Genomic DNA, 14676 nt, shown 5'->3' on the forward strand with positions numbered 1-14676 from the left:
TGCCAAATGCCACACATCGAGTAAGATTCATAAAATATTTATAAACATAATTTAGCAGGTTTGCAAAAATGAAATTTAAGCAAAGCTGCTGCTCCACATTCGATATTTTGGCAAGGAGAAATCTTAGGTGTTGATGTCATTTAGACACCATCTGTGGCAGTTCGTAAAACAGAGTTTCGAGGTGAAGTGGCCCTTCATGGTTTGACTGAAACAGCACCAGCAAAAGTTCTCTCAAACTTTGATTTGATGAGGGGGATTTTTCTCCTCTGGTCTACATATTCTCATCTCTGCTGAATTATGTTTAGTCCCAATTGGGGCAGAATTTATCTACTCTGCTAGGTAATTTTCTGAATGCAACTTCAAAACAGTCAGAAATAGACACAGCACCACTGTGACAGAAGATCTTGTGGGAGTCCCGCTCCAATTTAACTGGATATAAAATATTTAAGTGTGGCCAAATGACATATAAAACTGGGATACACTTTTATATTATGTTTGATTGCATCCTGCTGTGTCCACAAGATGAAAACATGAGACTGAGATGCAAATTGAAATTTAAATTGAGATTCAGAGGGATTTTTTCTGGAAATTCAGCAGCTCCTGAACTTAGTTGGAATTCATCCCCTCCCAAAAAGGATCAAAAACACCCCCCTGCCCCATAAATCACACCTTTTCATATATCTATACGTCTTCGTCTCTGATAGTCAGTGCGCTAACCGTCAAAATATTCCAAACTGCTGATCAATACATCGCAATCTATCTAATAGCTGTTTTTGGCTGATAAAGTAAATTTGGTTTGTTATTAAATTAAACAAAAAGGGTTCATAACTGAGGTGTAACGGCTGTGATACAATCGTTATGAGTCCTTAAAGCAACAACAATGAGTGTAGTGATGGAGTGGTGCCAGCCTCCTCATGCACAGCTACAATCGCTATGGTCATCTCTGATGCTGGTGGTCTAACGCTGCAGTGAGGGCAGATAGGCAGTGTGTATGTGTGTGCACTTCTTTTTTTAATTTTTTTTTTGGGGTCAAACATCTGTTTACAATGTGGGAAGTCTGAGGGAAAAGTCCCCATTTTAAATTATTAAGATCCTGTCTAAGGTTAGATTCTGTTTGTGTGTGTGTGAGTGTGTGTGTGGTTGAGTTAAGCTGTTGGCAGTGATGCAACATGACGTTAGCTGGGACGTGTTGGGCTGAGCGGACATGGAACAGAGCCTTCCCAGATATGTCCAGCAGCTGGAGGAACCATCTCTGCGAGAGTGAGGCTGGTTCTGATGTATTGATGGCCTACCAGACATCTAAGGGAGACCTCTGTGGGGGTTCATGAAAACGGGAGACCTCTGTGGGGGTATGAAGGGCTCAGTGAGGGTGTTTAGAGGTTGACAAGGTGGAGATCGGAGGCAGAGAAGTGGGGGCACAGAGCCATGTCTGGGTTCTTCAGCTGTCGCAGGATCCTTCGGTGGAACTTGGAGCGGACTCGGTTAAACTCCATGATGTCGCTGGGATCCTCCTCAATCCAGAAGCGGTGGAACTCCTGCATCAGGTAACCTGCCAAGAAAGAAAGTAAATAGACACATATGTGCAGCTAATCCACAAGTAATTATCCTCGTACTGCATTTTAGCATCTTTTTTATTTTCCACCACACAGTTTAACTGATTTGTTTCTTTCTCACACCTCTTTTTTTACCATAGCAGGTGGAAAAAAGAGAAAAAGCTTCCAATTACAAATCTGCACACACAGTTAAACAAACAGCTGAAAGTTAATGACATATTTTTAACAATGTATGTGGTTTAATTTTTTGCCACCTTGGGACATTAGAAATTTTTTTCTATGACTGTATACAGTTAAGGCTCTCACAGTTTAAAAGATGAACGTAGTTCTGGCTCAGAAAAGTGGATGCAATGCAGAAATAGCCACCAGGGGCGCTACCTGTGGTGGACCCCATAGACTTCTGCTGCTATAGAAGTCCATTAACCCATTTTTGGCCAAACTGATTAATTCAAATAATAATAAAATAATAGTAATCCAAAATACATTTTGTACATTTTGGATATTTTAAGTTTCAGAAGGATTATGCTCGTTGGTTAAAACTATAAGCCTTAACAGTCTGCAGAAACATTAGTTATAAAAAGAGTTCCCAGATATACAGTTGGAATAAAGGTTGAAACTACCCAAACAGAATAAAACAGTTTTTTTGTCCCAGGCTTTAAACTTGTATTATTGATATGTTCGGCTTGGGGTATTTGGAGAAGGACCTGCTTTGGAAGATGCCACTTGGTTAAAATACAATTTTATGCAAGTTCTGTATACCAACATCTCCCCAACCTTAAACTTTAAAAGAAAACTTTTTTTAATTCTGATGCAAAAACGTTCAAAATTTTAAGCAAAATGAAAAACACATAAATCAATATACGGGAAAAATAAAGATAAAATACTGTTCATCCCAATCCAATGTACTCACAGAAGGTCTGCTGGAAGTGCAGCAAGCTGGGCATCTCTGGAGCCACATTGTACAGATGGGTCTTCAGAGCTCCACTCACCAACAGAGAGTAGGCCAGATCTGTGATGTTGATGCCCACAATGGCAAAGGAATACCTGGAGGACAAAATATTTACTAAGTCAGTAGGTGGGACCCTGTTTTTTGTTAGACTGCTGTGACAGGAGAGGAGAAACAGACTGCAGGTTTTCCATTTCACAAAAGATTTTATGTTTTGTAGAGAACGGAGATTACACTCAAACAGATGGAAAGAGAGCCTCTGTAAGCAAATTACCATAGACATTAAACACAAGGACTTAAAATTCTAAAGGCATAAAATATAGATTAACAGGATTACTGTCCCAACATCACTCGGCCATAATGGTGTGCTCAACATCTTTAACATTTCACTTCATGACAAAGTCCACACTCAGTCCAAATCACAAACTGTCTATTTATTAAAGACACTGCTGCGATGTCGCACTTGTTTTTTCACAACAATCCTCGGCTCTATTCGGCGCTAATGCAGACTGACAACAGAAGCCAGCGTAGCAGTACAGCAGGCCACACAGTAGTAAAATACTTCCTGCCCATTAGCACATAAACACAGTGTCTCCTGCTTACAGATCCACACACTTCTACAACGCACTCACATGCATATGCTGGCTTGTTGTGAGCGTCACATGCTGAAGCTGCTCTGTATTGAGGCCAAACCTCACACAGCTCCAGCAGCAGCAGCCCAGATTTCCCTGCTCCACACACACGTGCATGTCTGCGTATATTGCATGTGCATGTGAGACTTACCCAATCGCTTTGTCAAGGTTCTTCTGTTCCCATTCAGGCTTGTTTACCTCGCTGTGAAGGACACACACTTGAGTCACGGATAGTTTACATGTGAAGCAGCAACCACAGTGCACCATAATGCGCATAAAAGCTAAATCTTCTGAGAACAATTTAGAAACTGTCTGTTAATGCTGATTTATGGCTCTCTTTTTTTCTGCCTTTAGGCTGACAAGATGATGCTTCAGTTTGTATAAATTATCATGCTTAGTGCAGCTTTAGGTGCATGAAAAATCAACCTAAATGAGTAAGCAATGAACGCAGCAAACGGCAAGTGAATGAAAGTGAAGTAGAGTACCTTGGCTTTCTGTGTGTGCTCCTACAGTGCATGAGACAGACAGAGAAGGAGGCATGGGCAGAAATGGAGGTGGAGGAGAAACAAAAGAAAAAGAAGAAGAATCTTCATTTTGGAAATGAGACCGCTCACTGGGATGCCGATGAGAAACAATACAAGCAGCAGTAGTCAATAAAAGATGAGGCAGTGAATGGCATCAAGCTGTAAAAATGAATATAATCAAGCAGAGTATGATGGATGCAGAGTTATGCATGATTAAGTACAGATTAATGTAGAAGGAATACACCAAGTAGTTGTAAGTAGACGCTTTGATTTATTCTTATGTTATATCTGTTTTTAAGCTTTTCTTCATAACCATCAGGTATTATGCTGGACTGGTAGCTTCATTAGAGCTTGGTTTTACTTTAAAAGCAAAAAAGGGAGAAGCAATGAGCTAAAAGAGGCTAAAAAGATTTGTAAACTGGTCATAAACGTCAGCACTGGTGGCACTTGTAATACAAGTAGTTTAACCTCCTAGGACCTGGTGTCCACATATGTGGACATCACATTTTGGGTTATTTAGACCAAAATACTTAATTTTTCTCTACAAGGGCCTGATATCCATTTGCCACTGTTCTATCAAAATTTGATACAAATGTCCTCATATGTGGAACTCATTTTTCTCAAAAACAAAAATTAGGTAAAAAAAAAAAAAAAAATCTGGTAATTCTTTGTTTTTACATTCTTTAGGTCCCAATCAACCCAAATAGCAAAGAAAAATTAAAAATGCATGCCATGAAAGAGTTCGGGTCTTAGGAGGTTAAAACTGACCTAATTGCTGTCTGCTGAATTAATAATTTAGCTACATAGGCAATAAAAAAAAACAGATGTGGCTAGAGCTGAAAAATGAAGCCAGTGCTGAATTTCTTCACTCTTCTGAATGGCCAGCAGGGGGCGACTTCTCTGGCTGCAAAAAGACTTACATTTGTACTGAAACGTATGGGAAACTGTGTGACCTCAAATATGAAGTCAGTCGCCAGAGTCCCGTCACATTTAATAAAACTTAAAATTCATTTTTCAAATTGTGGTCAGTATTAGAGACAGAAAGTACAATTGCCCAAGCTATATACATTGGCTAAGGGTTCAATCAAATCAATCTTAAGTTGTTAGTCAATGACAGAAAGCTGTCCTGGTTTTACCATTAGGTCCACCGTTGATCACTTTTGGTTTCAATAGAGTTTGTTTGGCATACATATGACCTTTTAGCGAACAGATGTGATATTTCTTTGATTATATTTTATACAAAACCAACCTCACATCCATGCTTTGTTTGAATCTGAAGGATATTATTTCCAGCACTGTGGTTACATCTAATATAATGTGTTATATTGTGATTCTGCTGTATAGTTTACACACTTTTCATTGACTAATACTTGAACTTTGTGCTATTATAGCTCAATGTGCACTTTCCTCTGTTATTGCAAGGTTACATTTTTCTGTACTTTTCTTTTTCTATGAACTATAAACTCCATAAATTCATATACAGTCTACATCTGTAATTATTGGCAGAGATGTTCTACCAATCCACTTGGTGTATTCCTTTCATATGCCCGTGAAAGGCAAAATGAACATACTTGTGCTTTGGTTGAAGGGAATCATGGAGCATCTGCAGGGCGGTAGCCTTGTCGTGTTCAGCAAAATACCTGTAGAAAGACAACAGAAGGGAAAAGGCATGTCTGAACTTCCCGTTCATGGATATGCATATGTAGCCTATGAATTATAATTATTTATTTATAGTTTTGGCTTTGATTTAAAGTCTTTAAATGACATGCTGAACATGTATATCTCCATATGTAAGTGTTGCACTGCTTGGCTGGTTTTTAATCTGTGTTCCAGGCCGACAGCTTACAGCAGGTTGTGCAGGCCCAGCAGTCCCATGCCCCTGAAATCAGTCTTTGGATCGCTGCCCTGGAAACCAATCTCACACCACTGTTTGGATATGCGACCCGTGAGAGGTGTGTCAGGGCGCAGCTCTTTCCATAGCTACAACACACACACAAGCACACAACCACAGCTCAGTAGAGTAAAATTATTATTCTATAACACAGCATAGTATTCACTACAGTGTAATATCATGCCTGACAAGTGTAAGTACGAGACTGTAGCATAGTGGTACAGGGGGAACTTTTTCTATAGTAAAAAATGTATTTAATTTAGTAGTGGGAGAACATCCATTTAATGAAATGAACTACGGGATAACCGATTTAACTCAAGCAAATGTAAAGAGTAATGATTCAAATAAGTGACCCCAGTCATGAAGTTTATCTGACACTACATGAAGACAGATACAATATTTTGTTCTCTTTAAGCAACCAGAGAGAGACTGCATACCTTCATCAGCATTTCCTCATGCTCAGGATTTTCGCAGTCATAAGGCTCCCTGCGTAGCTTCTCCACCTCTGCCACCAGGCTCCTGTAGCCCACAATCTGCAGCAGGCTGGCCTGCAGAGAGATGCCGAGCCTGGAGAGACAAAGGGACAGGTAGTCCGTTTGTCTCTGAGGAGTGCATTGTATAAACTCTCCGCTGTCCTTCACAGCTACTCTAGGGATTAGCTTCCTTTGTTAACCTCTAATTAACCACAACACAAGAACAGAAATGTGATATGCAGCGCAGAGTCTCACTGTGGGTTGGTGTCAGGGTTAATTTTCTTCAAGGCCATGATGTCGTCGATGGTTTTCTCCACTTTATCAGGATGGACGCTGAGGGCAGACTGCAGCAGCTGGAGTGGATAAGAGCAGAGAAGATGGCAGGAATATAAAGAGAGAGGCAAGGACAGAGTGGGAACACATGTTAAGGACTGAGGCAAGAAGACTGAGCAATAAACCCGGATTATGTTGCACGTGCATAACGACAGATTGAAAGAGCTCCATACCTCATTCTTGGAGTACCTCAGAGATGACTCTGCAAGGAAATGTTGCAAAGAGTAAGACAAATGTGTACAGTAACAGTGAACAATGCTCTGTCCAATGCCTCAGACTGCTGATATGGTACACTGAATGTAAATCATGAATCTCTGAGCTAACATAATACTGAATAAGTAAGAGGCAGAAGAAAAGTGGATGAATGAATTCTTGTGTTGGTTTGATTATATTCTGATTCTTCTCTGTGTTCTCGTCTGTGCCTCGCTCTGTTCAATTACTGTGTTTAAGCTTTGAATCTTTTGTGTTTCCTCCTCTTGCACATCCTGGTGTTAGTATTCATGTATGTATTGGTTATTTCCTGTTTTACTTAAAGCGTTTTTTTCTTTTGGTTTCTACATGTGTTCTGTTCCCTGAGTCCTCCTCATCACTATAAAACCCAGAATTAGATCTATCCTCATATTGTAGCAACTTGACAACCACAAGGTATTATTTAGGCTCTTTATTTTACAATATAAAGTGCATGCTGATTTGGCACTATATAAAACTGAATTGAAGGTAGCCATGCCCCAAAGAAAACTCTTATTTATCATCTGTTTTGCTCAAAATGTGACCACAATTTACAAAATGAACACAATCCTGTATCAATGAAGACTCAAAACTAGAAATTTATACCACAAACACAGGCAGAACGGTGTTTACTGGGGTCATAAATCAAGTGAAAAACATTATTCAGATAGACTCCTATACATGAAATCTAATTGGCCCCCCACTGGCCATTACACAAAATGCAGACTTAAGTCATTTCCACACTGGCGTCACAACTGGAGTCTACGTCTATTTCAAAATGCAACTAGAATCAATGAATGATAAATATGACCAAATCATATACAAATATGAACATTGATGCATGTGTGCGAAACATTTTTACAAATAAGATGAAAGTCATACCTATCTTGAGGGTCCTGCGGGCTCCATGTTTGTTGTTGTAGCAGATTCGCTGCAGCTCGCAGCGTCCTGTAAACTTCCTGGCAACAAACTTTAGGCCCCGCCAAAGACACTTGCAGTAGAGGAACACAAAGAACTGGGTCACGACTCTGCAGGGGAGAAAACAAGGGGATTATACTCCTAAAAATTTACACAGATATTATATACAGTGGGTAAAATAAGTATTGAATACATAACCAATTTTCTAAGTAATGTATTTCTAAAGGTGCTATTGCCATGAACTTCTCACCTTCATTTCTCAGTATTACACATAATTTATGGGCATCTGTGGTTTGATTTCTTTGCCTGTGTGGATTGGATTTGTTGTTACCGACATCAGGTGAGTAATAAAATAATAAATAACTGTAGGTATGATTTTTTTTTCTGTTTGCTTTTTTACAGTTCAGCATATTACACAAATATGCCTACATAAATTTATTTTTGACCAATTTTGTTTCACATTAAGTTTGAGACAAAGACGCTGAAGTGAAAATGCAGAAGCAGAGAGGAAGACACAAAGTGTCAGAAGAGTGTGCTTCACGTCTTGTCTACTAGGGGAGACTTGCAGCAGATCAAAGTGTGCTATTTTTGCAGGGGATGCTGAGAATGAAAATGGAAATGTCCTGGGAAATGCATAGTGACCCATTAAGAGAATAAATGATTTCCGGCCTTCGCCCGCCTCGGTCTGCAGAGAATGCTGAACATCACCCTGAACACAATCCTTTTTTTCTTCTCAATGTTTTCCCCGTCGGTTGTCTCACTAAAGATTGAAAATTGTATTTTCCACTGTTACACTCAAAAAAATGAAATTGGGTGGTTGTTACATTTGCAAAATTCAAACTTGTAATGTGAACAAAATAATTTCATGTTTCTGTGGTGAACGTAATTAAATCATGTAGGATCTGCATGAAATCCGGCAACTTCATTTATTCTTGTTGAGATGACATGATACAATCTAGTAAGAGTGGTTAGTTGCCTGGACTCACAAAATTCACAAGATCACACAAGAGTTCAAACCACAGGAAAATCACTGCGGTTAGAAGAGATAGACAACCATACACACACTATATGCCTTAGCTATTTATTGCGGTTTAACCTGTAAAGGACAAAAACGTACAGAAAATTCTATATCAAGCCTTGTAATCATAGCTTCCCTATTTTTTTGAAGTCTAGATTGACAGGTCGGTGGCACAGTGGTTAGCACTGTTGCCTCGCACCCTATCACATCTGGGATAGGCCCCAGCCTCACTGCAACCCTGGTAAAGATAAGAGGATGGATGGAGTTATTATTATAAATCCATTAACATCTTATGTTAACCAGACTCTAGACTTTGTTGAACACTCCAAAAAATAACTCTTTAAATGAACCTAAAATAATCATGGAAAGGATTTCCACATTAATAAATAGCTTTCTATTACGATTAAGCATTTTTGTCACACTAACGTAATTTGCATGGGTTGGATCAACTTAATTAAATTAAGTTGGACTCAACCTTAGTAAAACAGTTGATTCATCATTAATTAATCACGTTAGTCTAACTCAAGTACATTGAGTTGGAATAACAGAATTGCATAATGCTAAAATAAAGCAATTTATTTACGTGGAAATTCTTTCAATGACTTTTTTTATGTTCATTCAAAGAGTTATTTTTTTGAGTCTACTACTTTTTTTTTAATTTCCAATGTATAAATGGATTGGAAGCATTAGTAGGTAAGCTAATGGTAGCAAGAAAGCAGATTTTGTGTAGCGATTGGGAGGACTCACAGTACTTTAAGTACACTTGAAAACTTTTCTTTTCTATCCAGCTGCAAATCCTCTATCTTTGTTCAGCATTTACAATTTTTCCAGACAGAAATCAATCCAGCTTGTGCACAAAGATCACAGTAGGACGTGATCTTCAGTATCAACAACAACAAATAGAAGGTAAGAAAGGTCCGTGGGGATTAATCTTTCATTCTCAGCTTGTGGATGAGACTGGCATGTTGAACAGCTCGTACTGACACTCAGCTTTTTAACCTTCAAGGAAGCAAACACCGAGCAAAGGGAGAGTGAAGGAGGCGTTTAAGGTTATATAGCAACCCACAATTACAGGCTTAATACACAGAACTGTCTAATAAAATGTCCTTGAACAACACACTTGCCACCTGCTAATCTATTTTAAAGGGTTACCCCACTGAGTCATACAAATAAAGGTCAGTTTGCTGGTTATTGCGAGACCTGCTCATCCTGTGAAAACGGTCAAAACAATGGAGACAACCTCCCACCATCATTTTATTAAACTTCACTTTGATTTAATTACACACAAGAAAAAACCCTAACTGATGTCCCCAGCTGCTAGAATGATTAAAGTGTTGCCGTTAATTCCTTCAAAATACTCTGATCAGCCAAAAGCATGAATCACATTTCCATCTCTAAACTATTGGTAGAGTCATCGTGGCACATTAGAATAATTACTGTAAGCAAACACAGCCATCAGTGAAAAACATTGGCAGCCTCTACTGGCTTCTACTGTTCATTAAAAGTTAATGAAGCTAAATTTTCTCCAACAAATTTATTCATTCACTTGGGAAATCAGTTGGGATTTATGGGAAATTTGGTATGAACTGGGGCAAAGGGGGGGGGGGGGGGGGGGGGGGGAGCACTGGTGGGTAAAGCCAATTTAAAGATTGATGACTACAGATGTGGAAAAAGCACAGTTATGAATACTGCTGGCTTTGCTAAATGCAAAACATTTAAGAATCTATCTCCAAAATACTGCCAAGTTCTTTTTTTCTCATTTCCGTCATTTGGTGTTTTACATTAAAGGTGTTTTATTTCACCTGTGTTTTGTTCCCCCCTCGTGTTTTGTCTTTCTCTTTGTCGAGACGTTTACTACGCCAACACAGTTTCACAGCAACTTGTGAAATGTTCACAGCTTCTAATCGTATTCATGGACATTAACCTCCCCTCCTTATTTTCACGTCCCTGAATACATTTATACATGTCAAGCCTTATATGTACAGATTCCTATGGATGCTTGTTTCCACTAAAGAACAAAATGTCTGTCTGCCTAAGAACTTCAGTTCAAGACAAACAAAATCTGATCTGCTGCTAAGCTGTCAATCATCTAGACCAATTTAGAACCACCAGTTAGAGTGGTAGACATAGTCTTTGGACTATGGAAATAAGCCAGAGAATCAGGACAAAACACACAACAAACTTAACACAGAAAACTAACCAGGCCATTTAAACCTCTTGCTACAAAGTGACAGTGCTAACCACTTCTGCATCAAACTATCAGAAAGCTCTTCCTCAGTGACCTCATTAAACACTTTCCTGAAGACTTTATAGGCTCAGGTGTTAAATTCACCCACATTGATTAAACTTTTGCTTTTTAATATTATACTCTCCCAGTTTTGGTCAATATTGAGCCCAAAATAGGGGGGAAAAAACCCACCATAATTTAAAAAAAAAAACACACATTAAAAAGCCAAGGCAGAAAGCAGTACTATTAATAGAAACACCTCTGGAGTGCTCCATTATTAAGAGGCCTCCTTACAAAGGGACTCATTCAAAGCCATTCACACCATAACAGCCACTTACTGCTACACAATGTCATAATGGACTGGAAAGAGCTTAAATGGGAGGACTGGGAATAAAGGGACCGCGGTGCTTGTTATTAATAATTAATTATAGCAGGTAGAAGGCAAACATGGATAAACAAGCTGAGAAGAGAAGGAGGAGAGTGACGATGAATTCCTTCACGTTTCCATGCAAAATGCAAATCCACAGCACAGCTTCCATCTTAATCACGGAGACTCGCCTCACCTCAGGAAATGCTTCATCTCGGCCGCTGTTACCCCTCAGGTGTCTCCGGTGCTGGTGCAGTTGAGTGATCACCTGGAAACGGAGGAGATGATGAGTGTTTGAGGCTTGCGGACACGGAGCCGCCAGACAGGCCCGAGCTCCGGAGCTGTCCGCGGTGCTGAGGAATTAACGCGCATGCAAATCTGCGGCTCTCCGCCGCAACAGCGCTTGATTCCTGCGAGCCGCAGAGCTTCTGTTTGGGTTAAATTTGGCGCTGTAAAAACCACAGCCACCCACAGAAGCTCTTCTGGAGGATTGAGGGCGGTTATTTAATGTTTTCAGAGCAGAAAAAGGCAGATAAATTCAATTTTCATTCCTCGTTCGTCTCCGGTGTGATTAGCAAACCAAGGCGCAAACACTGAGTAATCTGTAGCTGAAGACGCTACAGGAAATCAAACAGCGGCTGTAAAAGGTTTACCTGTAATATAACCGGTAAAACCAGAAGAAAAAGACCCTTTTCTTACCGATTTGGGATAATAAGGAGGCAAAACGGAAGGCGGGAGGCGGCAGGGTGCAGCGTTTTTGTCCTCTTCTCTGGGCTACAGTCGCCTGCTTTCCTCCATGTTGACTGACACTCAGTCTAAAAGCTACAGCAACAGCAACGCAGTGCAGAATAACAGCACTCATAAAGTCCCAGGAACATTTTCTACCAGTATCATGTATTGATAAAACTGGACACGTTCTTGTTTTTGTACCTTAAAAAGTGTAGTTGCACGTTTCCATCTCCTTGTTTTCATTGTTCAACTCTCAACCAAAACAGCTTTGCAGGATTTATAGTTTAAAATCATCCTTATTTGGTTTATACTTGCCCTTAGGGCCTCAGTTTGTCCCTTAGAACAAACCAGTTTAGCTCCTTTCCTTTCTTCTTTATACGCTTTCTTCTGATTGGCTGCCCCTCAAAAACAGACGGTTTGAATAGCAGGTGGGTGGGGCTTCTGGACCTGAGATAGCCGTATTAGAAATAGCTCCCTAATGCCATATAGATCCAAAAGTAGACAAAGAATAAACTGAAGCCTTACGTTTTGGTTCACAGAATTTTGGTTCTTCATTATTTGAAACGTATCACTATGAACACCAATAAATGTTCTAGTATAGATATTAAAGGGAACGTGTAATAGGACCACTTTAATATCTTGTAGTGTAGAGATTCATTAACCTTCTGTGGTCTGAGTCATCATTGGTCATTACCCTAAAACGGCACTATGTTTTGGATAAAAGCAAAAAAGGCTTTTTTTTAAAGACTTGTATGAACAATAAAAAAAAATACATATTAGGATAACATAGGGTTAGGGTTATTGCCAATGGTGGCTTCACAGGATTCATTTCATCTCTAAGCTGCATGATCCTGTGATGATTCAGCTTGGCATTTGGCATGAGTTTGCCTTTCCCACTGATCGACTGCCAGACCAATCACACTGGATGAAACTGCATGCAGCATGATGTTCACCAGGGTGTTTCATCATTTCACCCTAATAGAGTGACAATCTGATCAGATACATACACGTGAGCATATCACTGGAAGTCATTTTGTAGGGCTCCAGCAGTGCTACCCTTCTTCCTCCTTGCACAAAGCAGCAGATTGATTGATAGTTGATGTCCTTCTGCAGCCCTTTTGTCTCCTTGTGTGACAGCCTATCTCCTGCTGCAGGTACCATCTCATGCTATAACCAGTGATGAGCAAAACAGGAAAAAGCTAAATTATAGATAAACGAGTTTTTTTAATTATGTACTTTTTTCAAATAAATTAATTAACAATAACATCTCAATACATTTGCTGTTTTTATTCAAATAGAATACATAATAGACCAAAATATTTTTGATTGTTTGCTGTGCTCTGTATCTTTACATCTGTATTTGTCTTGGACTGAGAACCACCACAGTACAATATCATTTGGGTTTCGTATTGCTAAGTCTTCTTTACGTCCTGTAAGTTGTGAGGTGGGGCTTCCATGGGTTGGACCTCTATCCCTTATTGGATTTTGATCTGGGGAATTTAGAGGCCAAGTCAACACCTCAAACTGGATACTGCCGTTGCCTTCAAACTATTCCTGAACCATTTCACTTTGTGGCAGGGTGCATTATCCTCCTGAAAGAGGCCACAGCCATCAGGGAGTGCAGGTTCCATGAAGAGGTGTACGTGGTCTGGAACAATGCTTAGGTAGGAGGTACATGTCAAAGTAACATCCACATATAGGTGCAATGGTGACGAGATAATCAGTGCTGTTCACGTCACCTGTCAGTGGTCATAATGTTATGCCTGATCAGTATGCTTCCATGTTACTGTTTACTAATTAAGGTCATGACATAGTTAAGGACTCTTGTTCTGGTTAAACTGAATACATAACCAGATCAACTTTCCTATATCATGTGCAAAATTATAGCACGTGTCATATTTCCACATCATATTTCACACACACACACATTCTTGTTAAATTACATTCACCAGCCACTTTATTAGGTGCACTTTGCTAGAACCCAACTGAACTCCCCTTTGCTTTCAGAATTCAAGGCAGAAACATTCCTTAAAGACTTTGGGTCATATTAACATGATTAGCATCACATAATTGCTGAAAATATTTTGGCTGCACATCCCTGATGCAAATCTCCTGTTCCACCACATCCCAAAGGTTCTTTATCAATTGAGATTTGATGACTGAATTCTGACCCTACCAGTCTTCTATTCTCCCATTTTTGTGAGCCTATATGAACTCCAGCCTCCAGTGGCACAGTGCTGTCTTCTACTGCTGTACCCCATCTGCTGTACCCCATCTCCTTCAAGGTCTGATGTGCTTTGCTCTTCTGTATACCTTGGTTGTAACAAGAGGTTATTTGAGTAACTGTTCTTATCATCTGGAAGCAGTCTAGCGTCTGATATCTGATATCAGTGGGGCATTTTCTCCCACTGAGGTTCCACTCACTTAATATTTGTTTTTTGGACTCTGTAAACCTTTTGCTGGTTGTGTGGGAAACAAATCTCAGGAGATCAGCATTTCCTGAAATACTCAGATCAGCCCACGAGAGACCAGCAACCATGTCGTGTTTAACATCCCTTAAATCACCCTTCTTCCCTACTCTGATGCTGGGTTTGAACTTGGTTGTCCTGACCCTGTCTACATCCCTAAATGGGTTGAGTTGCTGTCATGTGCTTGGCTGATTGGATACTTCCGCAGATGGGAACAAATATATCTAAACAAGAGGGCAGTGAGTGCATAATCAAGAGATAGAATATCCACACATCATTTGTCTAATGCAGGACTGAGATAGACTTACATGTTTTCATTTCTGTAAAATCATTTTAAAGTAAAGTAACTGAGAAAAGACAAGAACAAAG

At 39.7% G+C, this 14676-nt stretch overlaps 1 protein-coding gene across 1 annotated transcript; it reads right to left on the minus strand.

Moving 5' to 3' along the window:
• Positions 1-262: 262 nt before the first annotated feature.
• elmod1 (ELMO/CED-12 domain containing 1) lies at positions 263-11961 on the minus strand. The gene is made up of 11 exons (XM_040032463.1): positions 11810-11961; positions 11307-11378; positions 7463-7608; positions 6526-6554; positions 6275-6372; positions 5984-6113; positions 5502-5635; positions 5227-5295; positions 3283-3333; positions 2464-2597; positions 263-1549 (listed from the first exon to the last, which is right to left on the minus strand). The coding sequence occupies exons 2-11, from the start codon at positions 11321-11323 to the stop codon at positions 1374-1376; spliced, it is 984 nt and encodes a 327-aa protein (XP_039888397.1). The 5' UTR covers positions 11324-11378; positions 11810-11961; the 3' UTR covers positions 263-1373.
• Between the last annotated feature and the right edge of the window lie 2715 nt (positions 11962-14676).

The sequence above is a fragment of the Simochromis diagramma genome, unplaced genomic scaffold (genome assembly GCF_900408965.1).
Source record: "Simochromis diagramma unplaced genomic scaffold, fSimDia1.1 OVJJ01000216.1, whole genome shotgun sequence".
Lineage (NCBI taxonomy): Eukaryota > Metazoa > Chordata > Actinopteri > Cichliformes > Cichlidae > Simochromis > Simochromis diagramma.

Bases quoted from the DNA above. Each gene is read 5' to 3' on its own strand.
- elmod1 (XM_040032463.1), bottom strand. The intron at 6,555-7,462 runs GTATGACTTTCA...ATTTCCTTGCAG, and splicing joins CCGCAGGACCCTCAAGATAG to AGTCATCTCTGAGGTACTCC. The intron at 5,636-5,983 runs GTATGCAGTCTC...TGTGTGTTGTAG, and splicing joins ATGAGGAAATGCTGATGAAG to CTATGGAAAGAGCTGCGCCC.